The sequence below is a fragment of the Panthera pardus genome, unplaced genomic scaffold, assembly GCF_024362965.1.
Source record: "Panthera pardus isolate Hobbes unplaced genomic scaffold, ASM2436296v1 HiC_scaffold_6, whole genome shotgun sequence".
Classification (NCBI taxonomy): domain Eukaryota; kingdom Metazoa; phylum Chordata; class Mammalia; order Carnivora; family Felidae; genus Panthera; species Panthera pardus.
The window spans coordinates 41,550,978-41,576,303 of NW_026526991.1; the positions used below are offsets into that span (position 1 = coordinate 41,550,978).

General features: G+C 38.2%; 1 protein-coding gene across 5 annotated transcripts in view; it reads right to left on the bottom strand.

Annotated features, from left to right (window-relative positions):
- The window catches only part of ZDHHC17 (zinc finger DHHC-type palmitoyltransferase 17), a 104,002-nt gene that overhangs the window by 70,202 nt on the left and 8,474 nt on the right, over positions 1–25,326 (bottom strand). For 3 of the 5 annotated variants that reach the window (XM_053895738.1, XM_053895734.1, XM_053895736.1), the window contains exons 2-4: positions 11,340–11,435; positions 8,002–8,105; positions 450–572 (exon numbers count right to left, since the gene is read on the bottom strand). In XM_053895738.1, coding sequence (XP_053751713.1) covers positions 450–572; positions 8,002–8,105; positions 11,340–11,435 — 323 coding nt within the window. The remainder of the gene's footprint in view (positions 1–449; positions 573–8,001; positions 8,106–11,339; positions 11,436–25,326) is intronic. The other 2 variants (XM_053895737.1, XM_053895735.1) reach the window with 1 other exon arrangement.

Consider the following 25,326-nt stretch of genomic DNA (forward strand, 5'->3'; position numbering starts at 1 on the left):
GATTAAAGGAAATATACATGGAAGAGCACTCAGCACAGCACCTTGTACAAATAAGTGTTTGATGTATGTTAAAAACTATTTTTTTTCAGGAAAAAAAGGTACATAGAATCTACATTTTAAAAACAAGGCGGGGGGGGGGGCGCCTGGGTGGCTCAGTTGATTAAACATCCGACTCTTGATTTCGGCTCAGGTCATGATCTCACAATTCAGGAGTTCGAGCCCTGTGCCGGGCTCCACGCTGACATCAGAGGAGCCTGCTTGGGATTCTCTCTCTGTCCCTCTCTCTCACTGCCCCTCCCACGCTTGCACTCACACTCTCTCTCTCTCTCAAAATAAATAAGCATTAAAAAAATAAAAAGTAAAAGCAATGAATTTTAGAAATTACTAATTTTTATAATTTAGAATAATTTTATAATAAATAATTACTTTAAAATACAAACAATACATACTTGACTAAATCTATTCTGTTATTGATGGCAGCCCAATGGAGGAGTGTAACGTTTTCTTTGTCTGGTTGCCGTACATCATAACCTGCTTCCACCAATTCTCGGCAGCGTTCATATATTCCGTATCTTGAAAAGAAAAAAATATAAGATTGTTATTACTATTTCACAACAAATGTAAAGCTGAAAGTAACATTTCCAGAAGAAAATAATGCTCCATTATGATACCTGGAAATTAAAATGGATTTCTCAATGTAAAATGTTACTTTAAAAATATCAATATTCCAACAGTTTTTCCTAATCCAGTTAGCAACATTTTCTGTTTTAAATGTCTCATCTATAAAAAATGCAATATCTCATCAATTGGAAGAGAAAAGGATACCAGAAATAAAATGTTTAGTGATTGCTTGTTTTTTATCAATATCACCTCTTAGTCCATAAAACACTTAAGGCTGCTTATAAAAATACAGACAATTATATTAAAAAATACAGGGGCGCCTGGGTGGCTCAGTCGGTTAAGCATTCGACTTTGGCTCAGGTCATGATCTCACGGTCCATGAGCTCGAGCTCCGTGTCGGGCTCTGTGCTGACCGCTCAGAGCCTGGAGCCTGCTTCGGATTCTGTGTCTCCCTCTCTCTCTGACCCTCCCCTGTTCATGCTCTGTCTCTCCCTGTCTCAAAAATAAATAAACGTTAAAAAAAAATTTTTTTTAAATAAAAAAATATTAAATCACAAAAAAGCAGTAACAAAAAGCATCAATGATTTAAAAGAACAAAAAGAAGAAAGGATATTTCACAAGCCTCAGGATTCTTTGTTTACAAATTTAGCTTTGATATTCCTTAGGGCAAATAAAAGAGGACAGAGGACATGTGGGGACAGGAAGTAGGGTGGGTAGGGAAAGAGTCCTGCGAGTTCAAGCCACTGAGACATAAGACAAAGTACACTGGGAGAGATCTAGGAAAGATGTTTTTATTTGATAAAGAAGATAGGCACTTGCAGAGAGCCTGATCCTACCCCACCTTTCAGCTTTTGAATACTGTTTGGCTACATAGTTTTTAAACTTTTTATTATGGAAAATTTTAAGCATAAGCAAAAATGGAGAGCACAGTACAATAAACTACCAAGAATCCACCATGGAGCCTCAAGAACCACCAGCTTTATTCTAAACAAAATATCACGTCCTTGGAAATATGAGACACAAAAACAAATTTAAACGAGCTTTGACTACAGTTGTATTTCTTAGAGTGGTCTCCAAAATGGGCAAGGCACACCACAGGGTGAGGTTGGGGGAGGGGTAGCGCAATAATGGGGCACTAGAAACAAACACTAAAATGTCTAACTATATTAATGCCATAGGTAATTAATCAAGCTTCACTAATATTTAACAGAGCCTTCACATTGCTGCCCTCACTGGCTCTGTACCGTATATGTACATGTGCACACACACGTGCACAACGTAATCAACCAAAGGGAAGAGCAAGAGTTTCACAATTCAGAGATGATAGTGGTATCTTAAGCTCTTTGTTCTTTTTCAGAAAACTGCCTACAAGTGCTTCGTTAAGTAAACTAGACACATTACCTTGAAGAGCAGAATCTACCTCACATTTTAAATGAGATAAGTGACCACGAAAATCTTTGTTTTTCTAGTGTATGCATGTATGTAAGTAATTGCTACACCCAATGTGGGGCTCAAACTCATGACTCGGAGATCATGAGTCGCACATTTCTCCAACTGAGCCAACCAGATGACCCGAAAATCTTCTTAACCATACAAAGAAGTGAACTGCATTTTCCCTCTAACAAAAAAGAAAAGTATTTCAAATGTACTGGCTTGGGGGGGGGGGGGGGGCTGAGAGGGGTAGTGACAGCAAATGAATGCACAGTATACTATCAACCATATATGCTTAAAATGGATAAAGATATTTAGTCTGTTCCTCTTCAAGGCAAAAGGGTATTTTAGACACAGTGAGAAAATAACTACTTCTACTTTAGAAGAAAACTTGCTATAAAGAGAACAGTTTTTAAAAACCGTATAGTTGAAAATGTTTGCATCATTACATAATATAGTTTCTGAAAGATCTAAATATATCACCTATGAAAACTTCCTCATGTGGATATGCTAAAATTTTTGACACAATTCTCTAACATATACGTATAAACCCATTTATTGTCATTGTAAAAATGCCAGAACCTGAGTAGGTTGCAAGAACTGTCATTAAAAATGGGTATTTCAGGTTAAAAGTCAGTAAAATATTTGCTTAGTGAATAATACTGAAAAAGTAATTACTGTGACTTAGTCAATGTAGCATAGACTATAATTCTTCCATCAGGAAATTATGTATCTTTGTGAGGTTATCTTTTTTCAGAAAAAAAAAATTCATTAAAACAAAGTATCCGAGTAAAATATATTTAGGATCAAATTCCAATATCATTATAATATGAAATGTTAAATCATCTAAAATAATGAGAAAGCACATTTAATTACACTGCTCTCACTATAAATAACACTTATGACAAATATATACACCAATTTCCCCCATATTAATCTACAAATTCAATGAAATTCTAATTAAAATCCCAAATGAGTATCTCATGAATTTCTCAAGTAGAACCTAAATTTCATTTGTGGGGGTGCCTGGGTGGCTCAGTCAGTTAAGTGTCTAACTTCAGCTCAGGTCATGATCTCGCGGTGAGTTCAGGCCCCACATTGGGCTCTGTGCTGGACAGCTCAGAGTTTAGAGCCTGCTTCAGATTGTGTCTCCCCCTCTCTCTGCCCCTTCCCCACTTGCACTCTATGTCTGTTTGCTTGTCTCTCTCTCTCAAAAATAAACATTAAAATAAATAAAATTCATTTGTGAGAGTAAAAGGCCAAAATAGCTAGGTCAATTGTGAAGACTAAGAAATGATTAAAACAATATATATTATACAAGATGAAATGGACCAGACTGATGTCAGCATCAGGGTAGTATAAGACATCCATCATTTTGTCCCCCTTCCAACAATAATTTGGCATCTACTCATGGACAAAAGTGCCTCTGTGGCAGTTATGGGATCCAGTACCACACTAAAAGGGAGATGAGAAGTCTCATCCATCCATGTGCTGGGTAATAGGCATACAGACCTCAGTGCCCCAGCCACAGATCCTGCAGTGGCCCATGACCTGGTTACAGTTCTTCTTGGCAATGGTCTGGGAACCCTGGACAACACTGTCTTAGACAACCTCCTACAGATGAGAGAGCCTTGTGGAAATCCAGGTTTCCAGAGGAGAACTTCTACCACATTGTTGCAGAAAAAAAACTGAAGTTTGTACACACTGGAGAGGAGTACTGAATGGTGAGCTGCATGTCTGGGAGGTGTGAAGGGGCTAGCACAGCAGCAAAATAGGACTCTGAAGGGCACTAAGGGGACACATATCCCACTAACTTCTTGTGGACTCCCATCAAAATACATACAAAACTTTTACAAATCAATTACAAAAAAGACATAAGAACTCAAAATGGGTAAAAGATTTAACATGTCAGTTTGCACAGGAAGAAATCCAAACGGCTAATAAACATAGGAAATATATTCAACACTATTTGTTATCAGAGAAAGGCCAATCAAAACAGAAAACCAGGGCACCTAGGTGGCTCAGTCAGTTGAGCATCTGACTTCGGCTCAGGTCATGATCTCACAGCTCGTGAGTTTGAGCCCTGTCAGGCTCTGTGCTGACAGCTCGGAGCCTGCTTCGGATTCTGTGCCTCCCTCTCTCTCTGCCCCAACCCACTGGCATTCTGCCTCTCTCTCTCTCTCAAAAATAAATAAACATTAAAAAAAAATTTTTTTGTTTAAATAAAAAAAAAAAAAACCCAGAAAACCATTTCACAACCATTAAACTGACAACAATTATTAGTGTGACAAAACTAGGATTTGGCAAGAAGTAGTCAAAGAAGAACGCATTTGCTGCAGGTTAAAGTACAAATTGGCACAGCCACTTTGGAAACCAATTTGGCAATAGTTGGTAAGGTTGAAGAAACATTCTGAAGAAGCCAGAAATTCCACTTGATTTTTCTACCCTAGAACTCTTATTTATGTATTCAGGAAAACAGGAAGAAGGATATTCATTGATGCAATCTTTGTAATACTAACAAAGTACTATAGAAGCAGTTGTAAGTATCCTTCAGTAAGTAGAATGATAGAATAAGACAAAGCAGTTAAACAATAAATTAGGTCCTTGGGGCACCTGGGTGGCTCAGTTGGTTAAGCGGCCATCTCTTGATTTCAGCTCAGGTCATGATCTCATGGCCAGCAGATCGAGACCCAGACCAGGTTCTGCACTCAGCACAGAGCCTTGCTTAAGATTCCCTCTCTCCCTCTGTCCCTCTCTTGCTCTCTCTCTCTCAAAAAACAACAAAGCAAAATAAATTAGGTCTTTATCAATACTGATAAATCGCTAAAGGTATACAGTTTTTTTTAATTTAAAAAAAAGCTGCAAAATGATATGTAAAATAGAATACAATTAGGGGCACCTGGGTGGCTCAGTCGGTTAAGCAACTGACTCTTGGTTTTGGCTCAGGTCATGATCTCACGGTTCGTGGGTTTGAGCCCTCCATCAGCCTCTGTGCCAACAGCATGGAGCCTGTTTGGGTTTCTCTCTCTCCCTCTCTCTCTGCCCCTCCCCTCCCAAAATACATAAATAAGCTTAAAAAAAAAAAAAAGAATAGCATACAACTTATATAAATTTTAGGTATATATTACAATAGCATATTTTTTATAGATGTTTGTAGAAATAAATGTACAAGAATGTTCGTGAGAATAATTCACAGCACTTTCAAGAGAGGTTCCCTTGAGGAGAAGGAAGAGAGTAGTACACTGAGCAACCTGTAGCAATTACAGCAAAATGTTAGTAGCATCTGCTTAATCTGACAGTTATATTCTTCTCTACACTTTACACTGTAGGATTGAAATGTTTCACAATTTAAACGTTTTTAAAGATAGAAATTACAGACAGATACTTTTCAAGAAATTGAATAGTTAGAAGAGTATGTAAGGGATAAAAAAGGGTGGTTGTTTTCTTCTTAAGATCAAAGATACTGGAGTGTATTTGCTGATGGAAATGATGCATTTAGGTGAGACAGATTAATCACGAATGAGAGAAAGGAGATATCAAAAGAAGCAGTCTCAAAAGGAAAGATGAATGTAAAACAGTGTAATCGGTTTGCTAAATACAGGGGGCACAATGTGCTTTGATATTTGACTATATATAACATTCAAGAAGGCAGAGTGACATCAGTGAACTAAGGACCTTTGAAAGTTTGTCTCTCCACAAAAAAAATGAAAAAATGGCAAAAACTGTCAAAATTAACGCTTTCAGAACTATGGAAATTAACAAAAGGCTTTCAACAATCCAAAGAGCATTCAGTCAAAAAAACAGCTGAATTTCGGTAAGAACAGAGAACTTTGTGGTATTTTAACATATCATAGTCCCAGACTCTCTGCTCCCCAGCAGCCTTGAAAAATGTTTGTATTCCTGGTACCAACATCACCAGCTAGACTCCAAGACCTGACCTTTATTGCTTGAACTCACCAACCTTCATCCCACATTTTTCCTTAAGCTCTTCTTTCCAGCTTATCTCTTAACTCAGAAATGGAAACTAAAACCACCCCTCAAGCAATAGCAACTGCCCAGACAGGACCTCCAGCCAGTCCAGACCATCCAGACCAGTTTGAGCATAACCTCTGAATCGCACCTGCACAGACTGTGGCATAACCTCTAGAGTGACTGACAGCTACCTTTACTCATTATAAGACCAAAATCTCCGCCCAAGGAGGAGCACATGACTTTTTTTTTTAACGTTTATTTATTTTTGAGAGAGAGACAGAGACAGAGTGGGGAAGGGGCAGAGAGAGAGGGAGACACAGAATCCAAAGCAGGCTCCAGGCTCTGAGCTGTCAGCACAGAGCCCTACGTGGGGCTCGAACTCACGAGCCGTGAGATCATGACGTGAGCGGAAGTCGGACGCCTAACCAACTGAGCCACCCAGGCACCCCAAGCACATGCCTCTTTTACATAACATACAATGTGTATACAGGCAGGTTTCCTTTTCCTTAAGGTGTGTGTGCAACCGTATGCCCATCTCTACATATGATGACAAGGATCTCCTTTTTAAATATTCATCTTAACACTAAATAAAAGGAATCCATCCACCCTTGGTCAGGGAGTCACAGCTTTGCAAGTTATTTCCCATGATCTCCTCATTTGCTGCAAATAAAGTTTAACTAATGTGACAGCTCCACCTGGTGTATCTGTGACTCACCAAGGAGCAAACTCACACTGGTTCCCTTACACTAGTACCAGAGTAAGCAGAACAGGGATGGAGTTCTTGCAAAGCCTTCTTCCAAAAGAGAGGTCATTGTTTGACCTGTTTGGTGGTTCCCTAGAAGAGTCCACTTGAAAGGCTTATCTACTGAACCTAACTTAAACTGATTAAAAGCTTCTGTCTGGGGACTGCCAATGTTTTAACATCACAGTTGCTTGAGAGAATGTGTAACAGCTGGGGCAAAAAAAAAATCTGAGGAAAGAAACAAAGGCTGAGGAATGAGATATCCATAGGGGCTTTGAAAAGCTCAGACATATTCCTGGGAATCTAGAAAGCCATGCACAAGCATAAGGTTATGTGCACATATTCAACAAAAACCTAAGAAAACCCTAAGCTCTCACATCAGATTGACTTTGAGGCTCCAGGCAAGCAAACAATGAAGGCTAAGGCATTGGAAAACTGTCTGGAAGAGTACTGAGTGTCCAAACCATACAGAAAGTCCCTCAACAAAGACCAGGATTTACTGGTTCTAGGGATTTAAGAAGTTTCTGGGGCACCTGGGTGGCTCACTCGGTTGAGCAGCCAACTCTCAGTTTCGACTCAGGTCATGATCTCACAATTTTGTGAGTTTGAGCCCCACATGGGGCTCTGTACTGACAGTGAGGAGCCTACTTGGGACTCTCTCTCTCTCCTGCTCTCTCTCTCTCTCTGCACCTCCCCCATTCACACTGTCTCTGTCTCTCAAAATAAATACATAAAGGTGAAAGAAAAAAAGAAAAGAAAGAAAAAAAGAAAAAAAAGAAAAAAAGTTTCTGTCCAATCATTTACTTACCACTAACTGAGCTGACACTTCAGTGGCCACACATGACAAAGATAGTTTACAGAATTAATTTAGAAATGGCACAAATAACAACAACAAACCCCAGGAGAATCTGATATTAGAACTGTGACCTCATATAATTTTAACAGTCTAGTTTTCAACAAAAAAAATTAAAAGACATGCAAAGGAACAAGAAAGTATAATCCATTGAGGGGAACAGAGAACAATTAACAGAAACTGTCACTGAGGAATCCCAGACATTGGACTGACTAGACAAAATCTTTAAATCAGCCATGGTAAATCTGTACAAAGAGCTAAAGTATGAAAACAATATCACACCAAATAGGATATTATCAATAAGGAGAGAGAAATACAGGTGCTCATATTTTACTTAAAACATAGATATCAAAGAAGAAAACAACTATAATAAAAAACTTACTGTGTAGCCTTCACTATGTCCCATGTGCTGTAATCATCAATATGAGTTTTCCGTCCAAGAGATTCACCATATCCATGGTTATAATGGCTTTGGGATTTGATTTCCTGTTAAAGAGTAAATTACACAAAGGCAAAAGTTCAGAAAAGAGATACAGAGAACATTTCAATATTTTACTACCAGTTTTGCACTGTTTGAAGAAGGTTCATTATTGAAATGGTTGTTACCTTATTCTGAAATATGTCCTCTTCAGAGAAAAAGCATGTCAAGTAGATCTACCCCTGCACATACTCTCAAAACACAAAAGCTGCCAGACTAGAGATAGAGATGAGTGACAAATTTGTAACTGAAATTCATCTTTAGCTCCACAGAACCCTGAACTTCAACTCTCATTCTCTCAGACCAATTTGTCTTTTATTCCAGCAAAACCTCTACCTTGAGCATTCTATTTTTTATTTCTGAATTTGGTTGAGTATAGTGAACATGCAGTATTACGGTACCTTCAGGTGTACAACATAGTGATTCAACAAGTTTGTACATATCTAACACTCTAAAACCCTCATCACATGCCACAGGACACCTGGGTGGCTCAGTTAAGCGTCCAACTTGTGATTTCCGCTCAGGTCATGATTTCACTGTTCCATGAATTCGAGCCCCGCATTGGGCTCTGTGCGGAGCCTGCTTGAGATTCTCCCTCTTTCTCCGCCCCTTCCCTGCTCACACTTTCTCACTCTCAAAATAAATAAACTTAAAAAAAAAATTTAGGGGTGGCTGGGTGGCACAGTCGGTGGCTCAGTCAGTTGAGCATCTGACTTTAGCTCAGGTCATGATCTCGCAATTTGTGCATTCGAGCCCCCGATGGGGTTCTGTGCTGACAGTTCAGAGCCTGGAGCCTGCTTTGGATTGTGTCTCCCTCTCTCTCTCTGCCCCTCCCCCACTTGTGCTCCCCGCGAGAGCGCACACGTGCACGCTCTCTCTCTCTCAAAAACAAACATTTAAATTTTTGTTTTAATTTTCAAACTTTCATCACATGCCAAATAAACTCTAAGGTGGTAAAGAAACAAACCAACAGAAATTACTCTTCTATTATTTTCAGATATTATCTTTTCTTACACTCCTTCATGCTGAGGGCTTGTTAAGCATCTATGTTGAGATGAGTAAGGAACAATGGGGCAGCTCTGATAAAATGTAAATCTACTTAAATAGTTCTAAAAAGGTCAACACTCCTAATTTTAAACAGTTTTACAGAATATTACATCCCATTCAAAGCTAGTATGTTGTAATTTTGTATTTAACAAAACTTGTTATGCATAGTCAGCTTCCTCAATATAACACAGCACCAAGATACAATTATGTTTATTTTATATGACAACAAAACACAGAGCATGTTTGGCCTGCTGTACATAAAGCACTATACAATGTACTGCAACCTCAGGCCAGAACATGGTAAGGGCAGTGCAAAGTTTAAGAGGGTGCCAAAAAATTCAGTCACCAAGAATAAAAGTGCCCAAGTGTCCACTGACAGATGAATAAAGATGTGGTATATATGTACAGTGGAATATTAGCCATAAAAAAGAATGAAATCTTCCCATTTGCAGCAACATGGATGGAGACAGGGTATAATGCTAAGTGAAATAAGTCAGAGAAAGAGAAATATCACGTGATTTCACTCATATGTAGTATTTAAGAAGCAAAGAAAGAGACAAACCAAAAAACAGGCTCTTAAGAACAAACTGATGGTTACGGAGGGGAGGTGGGTGAGGGGATGGGTGAAATGGGTCAAGGGGATTAAGAATACAATTATCATGAGCACTGAGAAATGCAGTAATTCCATTAGCAACAGCTTGGTGTAACAGAAAAAGTCCTTAACTGAGAGGCTACTGAATCCAAAGTCTGCCATTTTCTTATCTAGGCTACACCCAGTGAGGCAATTCACTACTGTAGGATTCAGGTCCCTTATTTGTAAAAAGAGAAGGATGAATACTCACTCTTCCTCTCCAGCTCTCCTACCTGAGCGCTTTCTCTCTCACTCTTTCTCAAAACAAAACAAACAAACAACAACAACAACAAACTTAAAAAAAAAAAGAGAAGGATGAATAAAATCAGGTCAGAGTTTCTCTGAGGTGCCTCAAGGACCAACAACAAGGTGTTAAAGAGCTTCATTACTCTCAATTCTTTAAACACAGCATTTTGTTATCTACCCTGCCTTTTAGATACTGAGGTTTTATATAAGATTTCTTTAATTGAAAAAACATTAGCAGCTTTTTAAAAAAAGTTTAAAAACTACTAGATTACAAGTCCTCCAGGATCCCTTCTAAGGCTAACACAGTGATTTTCTGTATTGGAGTAAAGAAATTATGCCATATGAAGATCCTTAAAGTACCTAGTTCGCAGCCAAAGGTTTTTACAACCCTGGTGTTGTTGAAGAGAACTGGAATGAGAAAGCACCTCCCCAATCTAATGCTGACGCAGTAGACAAGAATGAGAGGAGCTGGGAGAGCTCAGCTGCTGCACACTGCTGCAGAGAGAAATCAACATGACAGAACTGAAACTTACACAGCAGGTACAGGCAAATGCTGGCTTGTGTATCAAGATGATAGATGCCACAATACACGTTTATTCACATGTCCAGATGGAATATAACCAACTAACTAGTTACCAACTATCTGTGTGCAATCTAGTTAACTTTTTTTAAATGCCAGACTTATTAAACCTTTAGGTGACATTCATTTTTAAAAGCGGCAGTGGGAGGGGGGACATCTGTGGGGGACATGAGGGTTTGTGAGATCGAGCCCCACGCCTGGCTCCATGCTGAAAGTGCGGAGCCTGCTTGAGATTCTCTCACCTCCTCTCTCTCTGCCCCTTCCCTGCACATGTGCGCATGCACACTCTCTCAAAATAATCTTTTTTTCTTAAAAAAAAAAAAAAACCAACTTAAAAAAATTAGCAGTCTCCAACATAAAGGCTAATATGCTTGATATAAAGATGCTAACAAATACAGCTAAGGATATAGTTTCCTTAATGGCAGACTCTCTCAAAACTCTCAAAACACTCTCTCAAACACTCAACACTCTCTCAAAACAATCTTTTTTTCTTAAAAAAAAAAAAAAAAACTTAAAAAAAATTAGCAGTCTCCAACATAAAGGCTAATATGCTTGATATAAAGATGCTAACAAATACAGCCAAGGATATAGTTTCCTTAATGGCAGATGATACTGAAATGTGTCTGAAAATAACAGGGCCACACAGAGAATTCAGGGCAGCATGAATGAAAGCTTCCCAGGTCAGCCACACTCCCCATAAAAACATACAGATACCAATGTGAAAGAATGATGGTTCACCTGGTGAGAGAAGGATGCATCTTCCTGTTCTTGGGGAGTGTGTGCACTCCCTGGACTCTTCTGACTGTTCTGGACTCTCTGGCCATATACCAAGCTCTGAGAAAAGCATGAATAACATCACATTTGACAAAATAGGCAAAGGATATGAAGAGAATTCAAAGGGGGCAAAATACAATTGCTGGAGAGAGAGAAAGGGAGCAAGAGAGATGAAAAGATGCCATAATTCCAACCCCCACCCCCCTCCAAAAAGGGAGAAATCAATTTAACAGCATTCTAGGGTGTATACATGTTACCTACAAGGCACATGTTACCTGCCTGTCTTTGGTGCACAGCCCACATACACAGTGAATTAGCAAGCCAGCAGGGATTAAGTATATGCCTGTGACTTGCACTGTGTAAATGTCTGCTGTCAGGTATCATTCTAATAGGATAGACTCTGAATCAAGAAGTGAAATGTACTTAACTATATAATTTTGAGTCGCTCACATTTAATCCCATTAAATGTAGAGAGATAAAATTAGAGCACTATAAAGGGTTTCTGACAAGAACAAATAAAAGGAAAAAAGGTCTACGCACACTTGACTAACTTTTAAGTTCCAGCTAAAATTGACAAGCCAAACATGAGAACTTCTTAAAACCTGAGGTAGTGATGAATTAAATTCTATGGATACCATAAGGATTTTTTAAAAAGGAGTATCGGTTATATATAACAAAAAGACAGCACAAGAACAAAACAAATATAACCAAGGGAATAATGAATAAGGAAAACCAGTAGACATTACAAGATTGTAAAATGATTTTTAAATGTATTTAGGTAATAGTGCCAGCAGATGGCACTACACTCAAGACAACTCTTCCTAACTTTTTTTGCTGCACTCTTAACAGATTAGACAAAAATGATTTGATTATACAATGGAAAGATTTCGAATCAAGTTTTTTCAGTAAGCAACAGGTCCCATTTATTACATATTCTACTGTGGTCCTGGATCCCTGGCTAACACTACATGATAGTTGATTCTTTCTCTTTCTTTTCTTTTTTTTTTTTTTTTTTTTTTTTTAACAATTGTTGCTTCTAATAAAGAATCCAATTTGACCCACAGGTTCTCTCATACTGTAGTAGTACCACCATCACCTCAATCCAAACTATCAAATTAATCTTGCTTGCTTCCAACAAACTTTAGAGTGGGAAACTGTTCCTCACCTAGCTTCTTTAAAAACTGGTTTTCAGGGGCAGCGAGGTGGCTCAGTCAGTTGAAGCGTCCAACTTCAGCTCAAGGTCATGATCTCACAGATTGTGGGTTCGAGCCCCTCATTGGGCTCAGGCTCTGTGCTGACAGCTCAGAGCCTGGAGCCTGCTTTGGATTCTGTGTCTCCCTCTCTCTCTGCCCCTTCCCCCCTCATGCGCTCGCTCTCTCTCTCTCTCTCTCTCTCTCAATAATAAAACTAAATAAATAAACAAACAACTGGTTTTCACTTTATTTCCCTCTGGAATCCATATGTATACAAATATTTGTAACTATATACATATGTATATGGCATACTGTTTTTTTCTATCCACAGGCATTTGATGAATAGATGCCTGCATGTGTATTTTTCTCCCTTTCCTACCTTCTTAGAAATAAACTTTATTTTTAGGATTTTTATTCAGAAGTTTCAGATTTACAAATAATGCAAAGTTCTCATATTCTACACACCCAGTTTCCTCTAATATGAATACCTAGCATTAGTATGCCATATTTGTTACAATTAATGAACCAATATTAATATATTATTATTATTATTATTAACTGAAGTCTATATTTTAGTCAGATTTCCTTAGTTTTTACATAATATCCTTTTTCTCTTCCAGGATCCCATCTAAGATATCACATTACATTTAAGTTGTCATGGCTCCCTAGGCTTCTCTTGGCTTTAATAATTTCTCAGACTTTCCTTGTTTTTGATGATCTTGACAGTTTTGAGTAGTCAGGTATTTTACAGAATGACCCTCAACTGGGATTTGTCTGGATTTTTTTTCATTGTCAGACTAGAGTTATGTGTTTTTAGGAGAAAATGTTTTCTAATTTAACCTAATTTTTAAATTTTCTTTCAACACTACTGTACAATCCTTATTTGTCCAAATACTTTTATGTAGTCTGTAATTATAGTATTCATATTTTATATTCTTCCATTTTACATTTCTTCATACCATTACAGGTAGTTTTTATAAGTAATGCTTTTTACCACTACAAAATACTTAAACTGATATACTGAAACATTTCCTTGTCACTTGAACATTCAGGTTAATCTTACATTTCCTAACTAAACTCAGATGTTTTTTTCTTAGGCATTCCCTTCTTAGTCCTCCCCTAACATTCTCTTGACCATTGGACTGTAAACTATAACAAGTCAAATTTCATATTTCACTAGAGATTCTCAATTTTATCTTCCAACTACAGGATTCGGACCAGCATTCTTTTAATATATCTCCTAGTTGGCCTGAAAATCTTATGGAAGTCACCTTCTCTCCTTCCTGCCTTTCACACCCACAGCCAACTCTTCTCACCAGTAGTCCAAGCTCAAGTGCTGGTCACACTTCCAATTTGGCTCCAGAAAACTATAGGGCAAACACAAAATGTCCTGTCTGTGGCAAATTCTGAGGAAGTACCTCTTAAGCACTGTAAGCTGTTTTGTTTGTTTTTTAAATGTGTGAGTCAAGTGCACGTGTACATTAGGTTTCAAATTTAATTACCAAATTGCAAATATCATGGCAAAGAAACACTGAAAAGCCTAAAAGAAGAAATTCACAAATCACATCTTCAATTGCGAACAAACAAAGGCACTCAGGTACCTAGCTCAGTAGTTAACAATCAGGAAGTTCTGAGCAAAATTACAGATTACACGTACAATTTATTTTTTAATTTTATTTTTTTAATTTACATCCAAATAAGTTAGCATATAGTGCAACAATGATTTCAGGAGTAGATTCCTTAATGTCCCGTACCCATTTAGCCCATCCCTCCTCTCACAACCCCTCCAGTAACCATCTGTTTGTTCTCCATATTTAAGAGTCTTTTATGGTTTGTCCCCCTCCCTGTTTTTATATTATTTTTGCTTCCTTCCCTTATGTTCATCTGTTCTGTGTCTTAAAGTCCTAATATGAGTGAAGTCATATATTTTTCCTTCTCTGACTCACTAATTTTGCTTAGCATAATACCCTCTAGTTCCATCCATGTAGTTGCAAATGGCAAGATTTCATTCTTTTTGATTGCCGAGTAATACTCCATTGTATAAATATACCACATCTTCTTTATCCATTCATCCATTGATGGATATTTGGGCTCTTTCCATACATTGGCTACTGTTAATAATGTGCTATAAACATGGGGGTGCATGTGTCCCTTTGAAACAGCATACTCGTATCCCTTGTATAAATACCTAGTAGTGCAATTGCTAGGTTGTAGGGCAGTTCTATTTTTAATTTTTTGAGGAACTTCCATACTGTTTTCCAGAGTGGCTGCACCAGTTTGCATTCCCAACAGCAGCGCAAAAGGGTTCTTCTTTCTCCACATCCTCGCCAACATTTGTTGTTGCCTGTATTGTTAATGTTAGCCATTCTGACAGGTGTAAGGTGGTATCTCATTGTGGTTTTGATTTGTATTTTCCTGATGATGAGTGATGTTGAGCATTTTTTCATGTGTCAGTTGGCCATCTGGATGTCTTCTTTGGAGAAGTGTCTATTCGTGTCTTTTGCCCATTTCTTCACTGGATTCTTTGTTTTTTGGGTGTTGAGTTTGATAAGTTTATAGATTTTAGATACTAACCCTTTATCTGATATGTCATTTGCAAATATCTTCTGCCATTCTGTCAGTTGCCTTTTAGTTTTGCTGACTGTTTCCTTCATTGTGCAGAAGATTTTTATTTTGATGAGGTCCCAATAGTTCATTTTTGCTTGTTTCCCTTGCCTCCGGAGATGTGTTGAATAAGAAGTTGCTGTGGCCAAGATCAAAGAGGTTTTTGCCTGCTTTCTCCTCACGGATTTTGATGGCTTCCTGTCTTACACTTAGGTCTTTCATCCATTTTGAGTTTATTTTCGTGTATGGTGTAAGAAAGTGGTCCAGGTTCATTCTTCTGCAGGTCGCTGTCCAGTTTTCCCAGCACCACTTGCTGAAGAGACTGTCTTTATTCCATTGGATATTCTTTCCTGCTTTGTCAAAGATTAGTTGGCCATACGTTTGTGGGTTCATTTCTGGGTTCTCTATTCTGTTACGTTGATCTGAGTGTCTGTTTTCATGCCAATCAGATGTACAATTTTAAATTTTTTTTTTCAACGTTTTTTATTTATTTTTGGGACAGAGAGAGACAGAGCATGAACGGGGGAGGGTCAGAGAGAGAGGGAGACACAGAATCGGAAGCAGGCTCCAGGCTCCGAGCCATCAGCCCAGAGCCCGACGCGGGGCTCGAACTCCCGGACAGTGAGATGGTGACCTGGCTGAAGTCAGACGCTTAACCGACTGCGCCACCCAGGCGCCCCAGATGTACAATTTTAAAAGATCATCTAGGGGCACCTGGGTGGCTCAGTCGGCTAAGCATCCGACTTCGGCTCAGGTCACGATCTCGCGGTCCGTGAGTTCGAGCCCCGCATCGGGCTCTGGGCTGATGGCTCGGAGCCTGGAGCCTGCTTCCGATTCTGTGTCTCCCTCTCTCTCTGACCCTCCCCCGTTCATGCTCTGTCTCTCTCTGTCTCAAAAATAAATAAACTTAAAAAAAAAAATTAAAAAAAATAAAAGATCATCTAATCATTTTTTTTTCCTCCTCACCACCTCCACAATACGTTTTTCCTCCTTCCTGTATGATTTACTAAAAGGCATTTCCAACTACCAAAATGTTCATACTAAACCTCATTCAATCTGGATTTAGTCTCCCAAAATTTCAGGTGTAATTACTATTTTTTTTAATGTTTATTTATTTTTGAGAGAGAGAGAGAGAGAGAGACAGAATGTGAGCAGGGGAGGGGCAGAGAGAAAGGGAGACACAGAATCTGAAGCAGGCTCCAGGCTCTGAGCTGTCAGCACAGAGCCTGATGCAGGGTTCAAACTCACAAACTGTAAGATCATGACCTGAGCCAAAGTCAGACGCTTAACCAACTGAGCCACCCAGGTGCACTTCAGGTGTAATTAATTAGCTACCAAGTCTTACTATTTTTCTCCAAACAAATTCATCAGTTCTTTTCTGTTATTGCCTCTATAATACCTTCTCAAATAGTCTGTCTACCTTGCTGTTCCAATCACTCCCCTGTTTAAAATCTATAATCATGTATATAGGGGTAAAACGGTAACATTTCAGTAATCATGCAAAATTGCATGAATTGGCCCCAACTTCTTCCAGCTTTGGTATCCACCATTTCCTTCCAAGCATCCTACATGTTTTTGTTTGTTTAAATGTTTATTTATTTTTGAGAGAGAGAGAGAGCAGAGCAGGAGAGGGGCAGAGACAGGGAGACACAGGATCCCAAGCGGGCTCTGAGCTGACAGCAGAGAGCCTGTGAGATCATGACCTGAGCAGAAGTCTGATACTCAACCAACTGAGCCACCCAGGCACACCAGCATCCTGTATGTTTAACAGCCATTCCAAGGTTTTGTATATTGAAAACCTCAGTGTCCTTTTGCTCATGTTAGCTATTCCACTTAGAAGGCACACCCCATCTCAGGTCTAGCAAACTTTTACAAATCCTTCAATTCACAATTCAAATGTCATTACAACATTCCTTGTTTCCCTGAGGCAGAGTTAGTGATCCAGTTTTCTGTGTTCTGCAAACAATAATTACAGTACTGTGTGATGGTGTGTTAGTTTCCCATTGCAGATGTAATAGGTTACCACAAACTTAGTGGCTTAAACCAACACAAATATATGATCTTATAGTTCTGGAGATCAGAAGTCCAAAATCAAACATCAGTATCACAGGTGTCAACAGAGCCATGCTCCCTGAAGAGGTACTAAGGTAGAAGCTATTCTTTGCCTCTTCCAGCTCTGGTGACTTCTGGCACTCCCTGGGTTGTAGCAATATCACTCCAATTTCAGGCCAGCATCTCCGAATCTCTCCAGTCTGCTTCATATAGCCTTCTGCATGCGTGTGTGTTCAAATCTCCTTCTGCCTCCCTTTTATAAGGATACATGTGACTATAATCAGAGCCTGCCTGGATATCTAAGATAACTTCCCCATCTAAAGACCCTTTATTTAATTATCCCTAGAAGCTCTTTTCCCTTCATAAAGTAACAGAGGTTCCAGGGATTAAGACTTGATATCTTTGGAGGGCCATCATTCTGCTTACCATAGGACAGAGGCAAGTTCATATTACATAAACTGGTGCTATCTGTAGTTTTCTCTTGGCTATCAAATACCCTCAATCATCGGTGATAATGTGTCTCTCTCCTGTGGAGCATTTTGAGATTTCTGAAATTCACCCCATGAGGACAAACAGTAACTCTTAACCAAACTTTGGTCAGGGTCCTCTGAGCCCTCTTCTCAACTAGGTCTCGCCCTTATTCCCCATAACTTTACTAGGACTGCACAGTTTAGCTTTCAGAAAGAATTCTGTTAAGTTAGTTTAGCAAGAATCCCCCTACCCTTGATGTCTCCTTTTAGTATTCCCATCCACTGAGCCCCTCATTCTGTTATAAATCCCCAATTGTCCCTGCTGTATTCAGAACTGAGCCCAGTTCTATACTGAGGGGCTTCTTTCCTCCCTATTGTAAGAGTTCCCGAATGAAATTCATTTTTCCCATTCTAACTATTGTCCAGCTCTGGTTTTCTCTGACAGAACCTCCCTCTGTAACATTTTCTGGTATAAAATAGGCATTCTCTAGCTCATTTCTAAAACTCCTCCTCAGCTCTTATGCTAGTGGTATAACCCTGGGGTTGCTTATGCCAAGCAGAAAACTTTCTTTTGGTAAGTTTATTTCATGATGGCTCTAGCCTATCTAGCCTCTAAAGTGTTTGCCTGGTCCAAAGGAAATACTCTTAACATCACTGCACACACAGAGGAAGCCCTGTCTCTGGCTCTTCCACTGCAAGGCTATTTTATGTATCCCTTACCTTTATACTTCACCAGGAAAGCAGCGGCAGCCCCCCATCTCTGGGCCTTCAAAAACTCCAGGGGACCCAAATCACACTTTTCCATGAATTCTTTAACAAGACAGCATCCCAAGAGAAGCCTAACTATTTTTTGCAACCCAGCAGACATCCAGCTATAGACACATTTTCCCTCCTGAAAAGTGCCCGTCTTTCAAAGAAATTGTTTGCAACCTACAAAGGACAATAAAAACACTACATCACTCCATTTTGCCTTGATAACTCTTCAAAGAGCCCTTCTTCCCAGTAAAGTCTCTATTTTGTATAAGCTGGAGGTAATAGAGTTCCAGGACAAATCATGGCCACTTCCCATCAAGTTCAGCATCTCTGTTTACACTACAGGGATCTTTTGTCAGCTATTGTCCTCAGCTTTGAGCTCCAGGAAACATGCTTAGATGACAAGAAGAGTTTCACTTAATATCTTATTATATACAAATACATCATAAAGCATTTATCCTTTCATACCTAGTACTTTTCACTTAACATCACGTTTCTTAGATTTTTCTGTGCTGATAGATGTTGTTCTAGTTTATTCAATGCAACTGCTACATGGTACTTGATTAGATGAATAAATAACATACATTTCCCTGAGACTTTTTGCCGTTATAAACCATGAACAATCTTACACAGAGCTTACCTGTAAAAGTTTCTCTGTGGTAAATACCTAGTAGTACAACTTCTGGATAAAAGGACTTTGAGTATCTTCAACTTCATTAAATTACTTTCTAAGGTGGTAGTACCAGTTTATACTCTCACTAGCAATGCAGTTTTCCTTTCACTATACTTGGATTTACCAAACTTAATTTTTAGGAAATCCGATGGGTACCAAACTTATACCTTGTTTTGATCTGCATTTCCCTGAATCAAAGTGAAGAAAGTTTATCCAGGAGAAATCAACTGTATCAATGGAAATGAGAAGTCAAGAAGGATAAGGGCCTCATGCTGACCAGTGGATTTAGCAACATAGATGCTGCTTTACTTTGACAAGGTAGAGCATATGCCAGGCTGGACTGATTAAAGATAAGATGGGAAGGAAAGGAACTGGGAACAGCAAATATAAGCAACTTTTCTGAGGAGTTCTGCTATAAATAAAAGCAAAGAAATAGGGCAGAAGACAGAAGGTAAGTGGGATAAAAAGAAAATATGGTTTTGGTTTGGGGATTTTTTTAGGATGGGAGAAATTATCACTAGTACATATAATCTGATAAAGCTAAAAACTGATGAAGTAGGAGTATGAGAACTGCTGGAGAGACGCCATAAGTCAGCCTGAGAGGATAGAAATCAGTGTAACTGAACATATACAGTACTTTTATGCTGAAAACCACAAAACACTGATGAAAGAAATCAAAGATCTAAATAAACAGACATACCATATTCATGGATTGGAAGACTTAACATGGTAAAGATGCCAATTCTCCCCACATTGATACATGGGTTTAATGCAATTCCTATCAAAATCCTAGCAAAAATTTTTGTAGATGTAGACAAGGTTATTCTAAAATTTATATAGGAAGGCAAAATAGCTAAAATAATTCTGAAAAAAGATTAACAAAGTAAGAAAGCAGTGACTCAATTTCAAGACCTATTATATAGCTACAGTAATCAAGATGGTATAGTGCTGGCTGAGGGATAGATATATAGATCAATAAAGCTGAACACAGAACCCAGAAATAAACACACACAAATACGTTCAACTGATTTCTGACAACAATGTAAAAGTAATTCAGTGGAAGAAAGGTAAGCTTTTCAACAACGGGTATTGAAGCAGCTGGACCTTTACAGGCAAAAAAAAAAAAAAAAAAAACACAAAAACAAACAAAAACAAAAACAAAAACCCTCAACCTAATTCTCACACTTTATGCAAAAAAAAAAAAAAAAAAAAAAACAAACCAAACTCAAAACTGATCCTGAACTTCAATATTTCAATGAAACTATAAACTGTAAACAAGAAAAAGAAAGTCTTTGAGATCTATGGCTAGGCAAGGAGAATCTTAGACTTGACAGAAAAAAATACAGCCCATAAAAGTAAAAATGTATAAACTGGATCTCATCAAAATTTGAACTTATCCTCGAGGGGTGCCTGGGTGGCTCAGTCGGTTAAGCGGCCAACTTCAGCCTAGGTCACGATCTCGCGGTCCGTGAGTTCGAGCCCTGCGTCGGGCTCTGTGCTAACAGCTTGGAGCCTGGAGCCTGTTTCAGATTCTGTGTCTCCCTCTCTCTCTGCTCCTCCCCTGTTCATGCTCTGTCTCTCTCTGTCTCAAAAATAAATAAACGTTAAAAAAAAAAAAATTAAAAAAAAAAAATTTGAACTTATCCTCTAATAAAGACCCTGTTGAGGTTGAAAAGACAAGTTATTGACTGGGAGAAAATATCTGCAAACTAAGACAAAGAACTAGTGTCTAATATACATACTAAAAACTCTCAAAACTCACCAGTAAAATAAAGAATCAATTAAAAAAAAACTGGCACAAGACATTGTTATGGGCTGAACTGTGTCACCCCAAAATCAATTTGTTGAAGCCTAGCTGCCAGTACCTCAGAATGTTACTGTATTTGGAGCAGGCCCTTTAAAGAAGGAATTAAGTTTAAATGAGGTCATGAGGGTGGGCCCTAATCCAATCTAACTGGTGTCCTTAAAGGAAGAGGATATCTGGACACAGACACCAGGGGCACTGTGAGCACAGAGGAAAAACCATGTGAGGACACAGCAAGAGAGCAGCCATCTATAAGCTAAAGAGTGGGACCTCAGAAAAAAACAAACCTACTAACACCTTGATGTTGGACTTCCAGTCTCAAGAACTATGAGAAAATAAATTTCCATTATTTAAGCTACCTTGTGTGTGGTGTTTGTATGCCCTAGCAAACAAAGAGGATATGAAGATTTCACCCAAGAGGATATAAAGACATATTTCACCCAAGAGGATATAAAGATGGCAAATAAGCACATGTAAACATAGTTGGCATCATGTGCCATTAGGGAAATGCAAATTAACACCACAATGACTTATAATCATATACGTATTAAAATGGGCTACAATCATTAAGTGTCAACACCAAATGCTGGTGAGGATACAGAGATCAGATCACTCACACACTGCTGGTTGTGTACAGTCACTATGGAAACCAGCTTGACAGTTTCCTAAAAACACTGACATAAAACTACCATATAACCCAGTAATTGCACTTCCGGGCATTTATCCCAGAGAAATGAAAACTTATGTTTACACAGGACCTGCACACAAATGGTTAACGTAGCTTCATTTATAATAACCAAAACCTGTAAACAACCCAGATATCTTTCAATAGGTAAATGATTAAACAAACTGTAGTATATCCATATACTACCCAGTAATAACAAGGAACAAACTGATGATGGCCGCTACAACCAGATCAATCTCCAGAGTATTATGCTGATTGAAAAAAGCCACGCCCAAAAGGTTACAAACAATTATGATTCCATTTAAATAACATTCTTAAAATTACAAAAACTACAGAAATGGATACTAGATTAGCATGATATACAAAGGCAATACAAAGGATCTTTCTGGTGATGGAAATGTTCTATATCTTCAGTGATTCAATATCAATCTCCCAGTTGTGATATTACTCTATAATTCTACAAGGTGTTACCATTGGGAGAACCTGGGTAATGGGTACACAAGATCTCTCTGCACTTTTTCTTACAACTGCATGTGAATCTAAATGATCTCAAAATAAAAAGTTTAAGTTAAAGAAAAATTATCAACTTAAAATTTTTTAATTTATGCAATTTATCATATATAAAATATACCTCAACAAAAATGGCTCTGCAGTAAAAAAATATATTTTTAAAAAACATACACATGGTTAAAAAATCATCCAGGGGCACCCAGGTGGCTCAGTCGGTTAACTGTTTGACTCTTGATTTCAGCTCAGGTCACGGTTCATGGGTTCAAACCCCGCATCAGGCTCTGCACTGACAGTATAGAGCCTGCTCAGGATTCTCTTTCTCTCCCTGTCTCTCTGCCCCTCCCTTGCTCTCTCTCCCTCTCTCTCTCTCTCTCTCTCAAAATAAATAAATAAACTTTTAAAAAATTTTAAAGAAAGAAGATTTTCAGGGCACCTGGGTGGCTCAGTCAGTTTAGCCTCCGACTCTGGCTCAGGTCACAATCTCGCAGTTTGTGGGTTTGAGCCCCTGTCCAGCTCTATCCTGACAACTCAGAGCCTGGAGCCTGCTTCGGATGCTATGTCTCCCTCTCTGTCTGCCCCTCTTCCACTCATGCTTGTCTCTCTCTCTCTCTCTCAAAAATGAATATAAAAAAAATTTTTTAATTGAAAATGATTCTCTCTCCCTCGCTTTTTGCCCCTCCCCCACTTGTGCACCCGTCTCTCTCAAAAAAACAAAAAGCAAACAAACAAAAAACCCATCCAGACCAGTGTTGTGCAATAGAGCTTTCTGCAATTATGGACGTATTCTACATTTCTGTGCTGTCTCAAACAGTAGCTGCTGACCACACATAGCTAATAAACACTTGGAACTTGACTAATGTGACTGAAAAGCTGAACTTTTTATTATTTTCATTCTAATTAGTTTAAATTTAAATTGCCACATGTCATTGGTGGTAGCTACCACATTAACAAGGCAGGTCTAGGAGAAACCAAGATGACAGAACAGCATGGAAGTTTTTTTGTGTGTATCACATCCATGAAATACAGCCAGATCAACACTAAACCATCCTGCACACCTAGAAAACTGATTTGAGGATTAACATAATAATCTGCACAACCTGAACCACAGAACTCAGCAGGCTGTGTCTGTGTTTATAATATACACTTTAACTTCCCTGTTTATAGTCAAATAATATTATAAAACTGCATTAAATATAAGAACTTTAAAAAAAAAAGGCAGGTCTAGATATTACAAAGAATGGTAAAAATAATTATATGCTAAGATGGAACTATGTCCTAAGTGTATTAAGAAAAAATGCATCGGTTATATACTTTACCTTCTACTGTACACCTTCTATACTCCTTAAATTTTTAACAACAATCATGTGCCATGTTTCTTAAAAGCCAAAAACCCATACTGGAATTTAAATTTCTGATACCTTGAAAATTCACACATATTATTCAACAATATAGAATAAATCAGATGTTAGGATGACAGTTCAGAAAGGTTTAAGTTTTTATTTGGTCTGCTATCTTATAGTGCTAGATTCTAGTTTGTCAATTTTTTCCCCCCAAGTGTGACTTTTTTTTGGATTTGGTTATATTCAACTATCCACAGAAAAAAAGAAGACAAGGAAAAAACAAGTTTAGAAAATGGAAACTTATGAAATCAACTTAATTAACTTCTTACACAAAGAGTTGAAAGATCTTGGATATTCGTATTGAGTGTTCAATCAGAAAGGAAAATTCCCTTAGAAAGAATGTCTACAGTTTATTCATGACCATAGTCACAGAATTGCAAATGGAGAGTAGTGAATATTTATAATTACAATGAAGGGTGATAACACAAATGATAGTGTGACTCTTCAAAAAGTTTTACACCGGAGGTGCCTAGACTCAAGCCAGCACTTGTCCTCTCATCAGCTACTACCACAGATTTAATGCTAAGAATACTTATCTCCAACCCCTCCAAAGCCTCCCCTGATCCATACCTAGGGTTATTTCATTTCCTTTCAAGGGATTTTATTAATGAAAACATATGTTCCCTTATGAGTTTAGACTAAGCAGAAGAAAGAAAAAAATAAATTGAGTTAACAAAAATTTTGAAGCAGTGTTTTTACAAAAATCTAGTTTTAGGATTTCAAGTCAATTATTCAAAAAAGTAACCTTACAGCAACTGCCAAAACGGAGTCCTCCCCTAACTTCTTTAATAACAAAAGCTGATAGTAACTCTGATAGTTTTTCTATTATATAATCAAAACTAATTTGTGTTTTGGCCTATTAAATTATATGGCAGAGTATATACGAGGATTATGAATTTGGAGTCAGAGTTTAGATTCTAATATAAACTCTGCCAACTGCTAATGATGTGAACTTGAATAAATTACGTCACCTCTCTGACTCTGCTTCCTAATCTATAAACAGTTCAATAATACCTACTTTTCAGAACTGTAAAAAGTAAATGAGCAGTACACAGAAATAACCAAAATGTCCTTCGGTAGGTGAATAAACAAACTATGGTATATCCAGAAAATGAAACAGTATTCAGCATTAAAAAAGAAATGAGTTGTCAAGTCATGAAAAAACATGGAGGAAACTAAAATGCTATTACTAAGTAAAGAAGCCAGCCTGAAAAGGCTACATACTGCATGATTCCAACTACGTGGCTTTACAGTAACAGCAAAACTATGAAAACAGTTAAAATATCAGTGATTGCCAGTTAGCAGGAAGGGAGGGATGAACAGGTGGAGCACAGAGGATTTTTAGGGCAGTGCAGCTATTCCATATACTACTGTAATAGTGGATGCATTATACATTTGTCAAAACCCATAGAATTTATGCCAAAAGTGAACCCTAAGGTAAACTATGGCCTTTCGGTGATGATGATGTATCAATGTAGGCTCATAAATGTAACAAATGTAACTCTGATGCAGGATATTGATGGGGAGGGTGGTACAGGTGTGTGGGCAGCCAGTATATGGGAAATCTCTGTACTTCCTGCTCAATTATGCTGTGAACTCAAAACTAGTCTAAAAAATAAAGTCTATTAAAAAAAACTTTTAAGAATTTTTGAAAAGTAAATGAGGGCATCTGTAATCCCGGGGCATTGCTAACCAGTGCCTTGGCAAATAATAATATTCAATCAACGCTATGACTGTATTATCACTATCACACTGTGCTGCACTTTTAAAAAGGAGCAACTAAATTCAAACAGTAAGCCTGGATTCA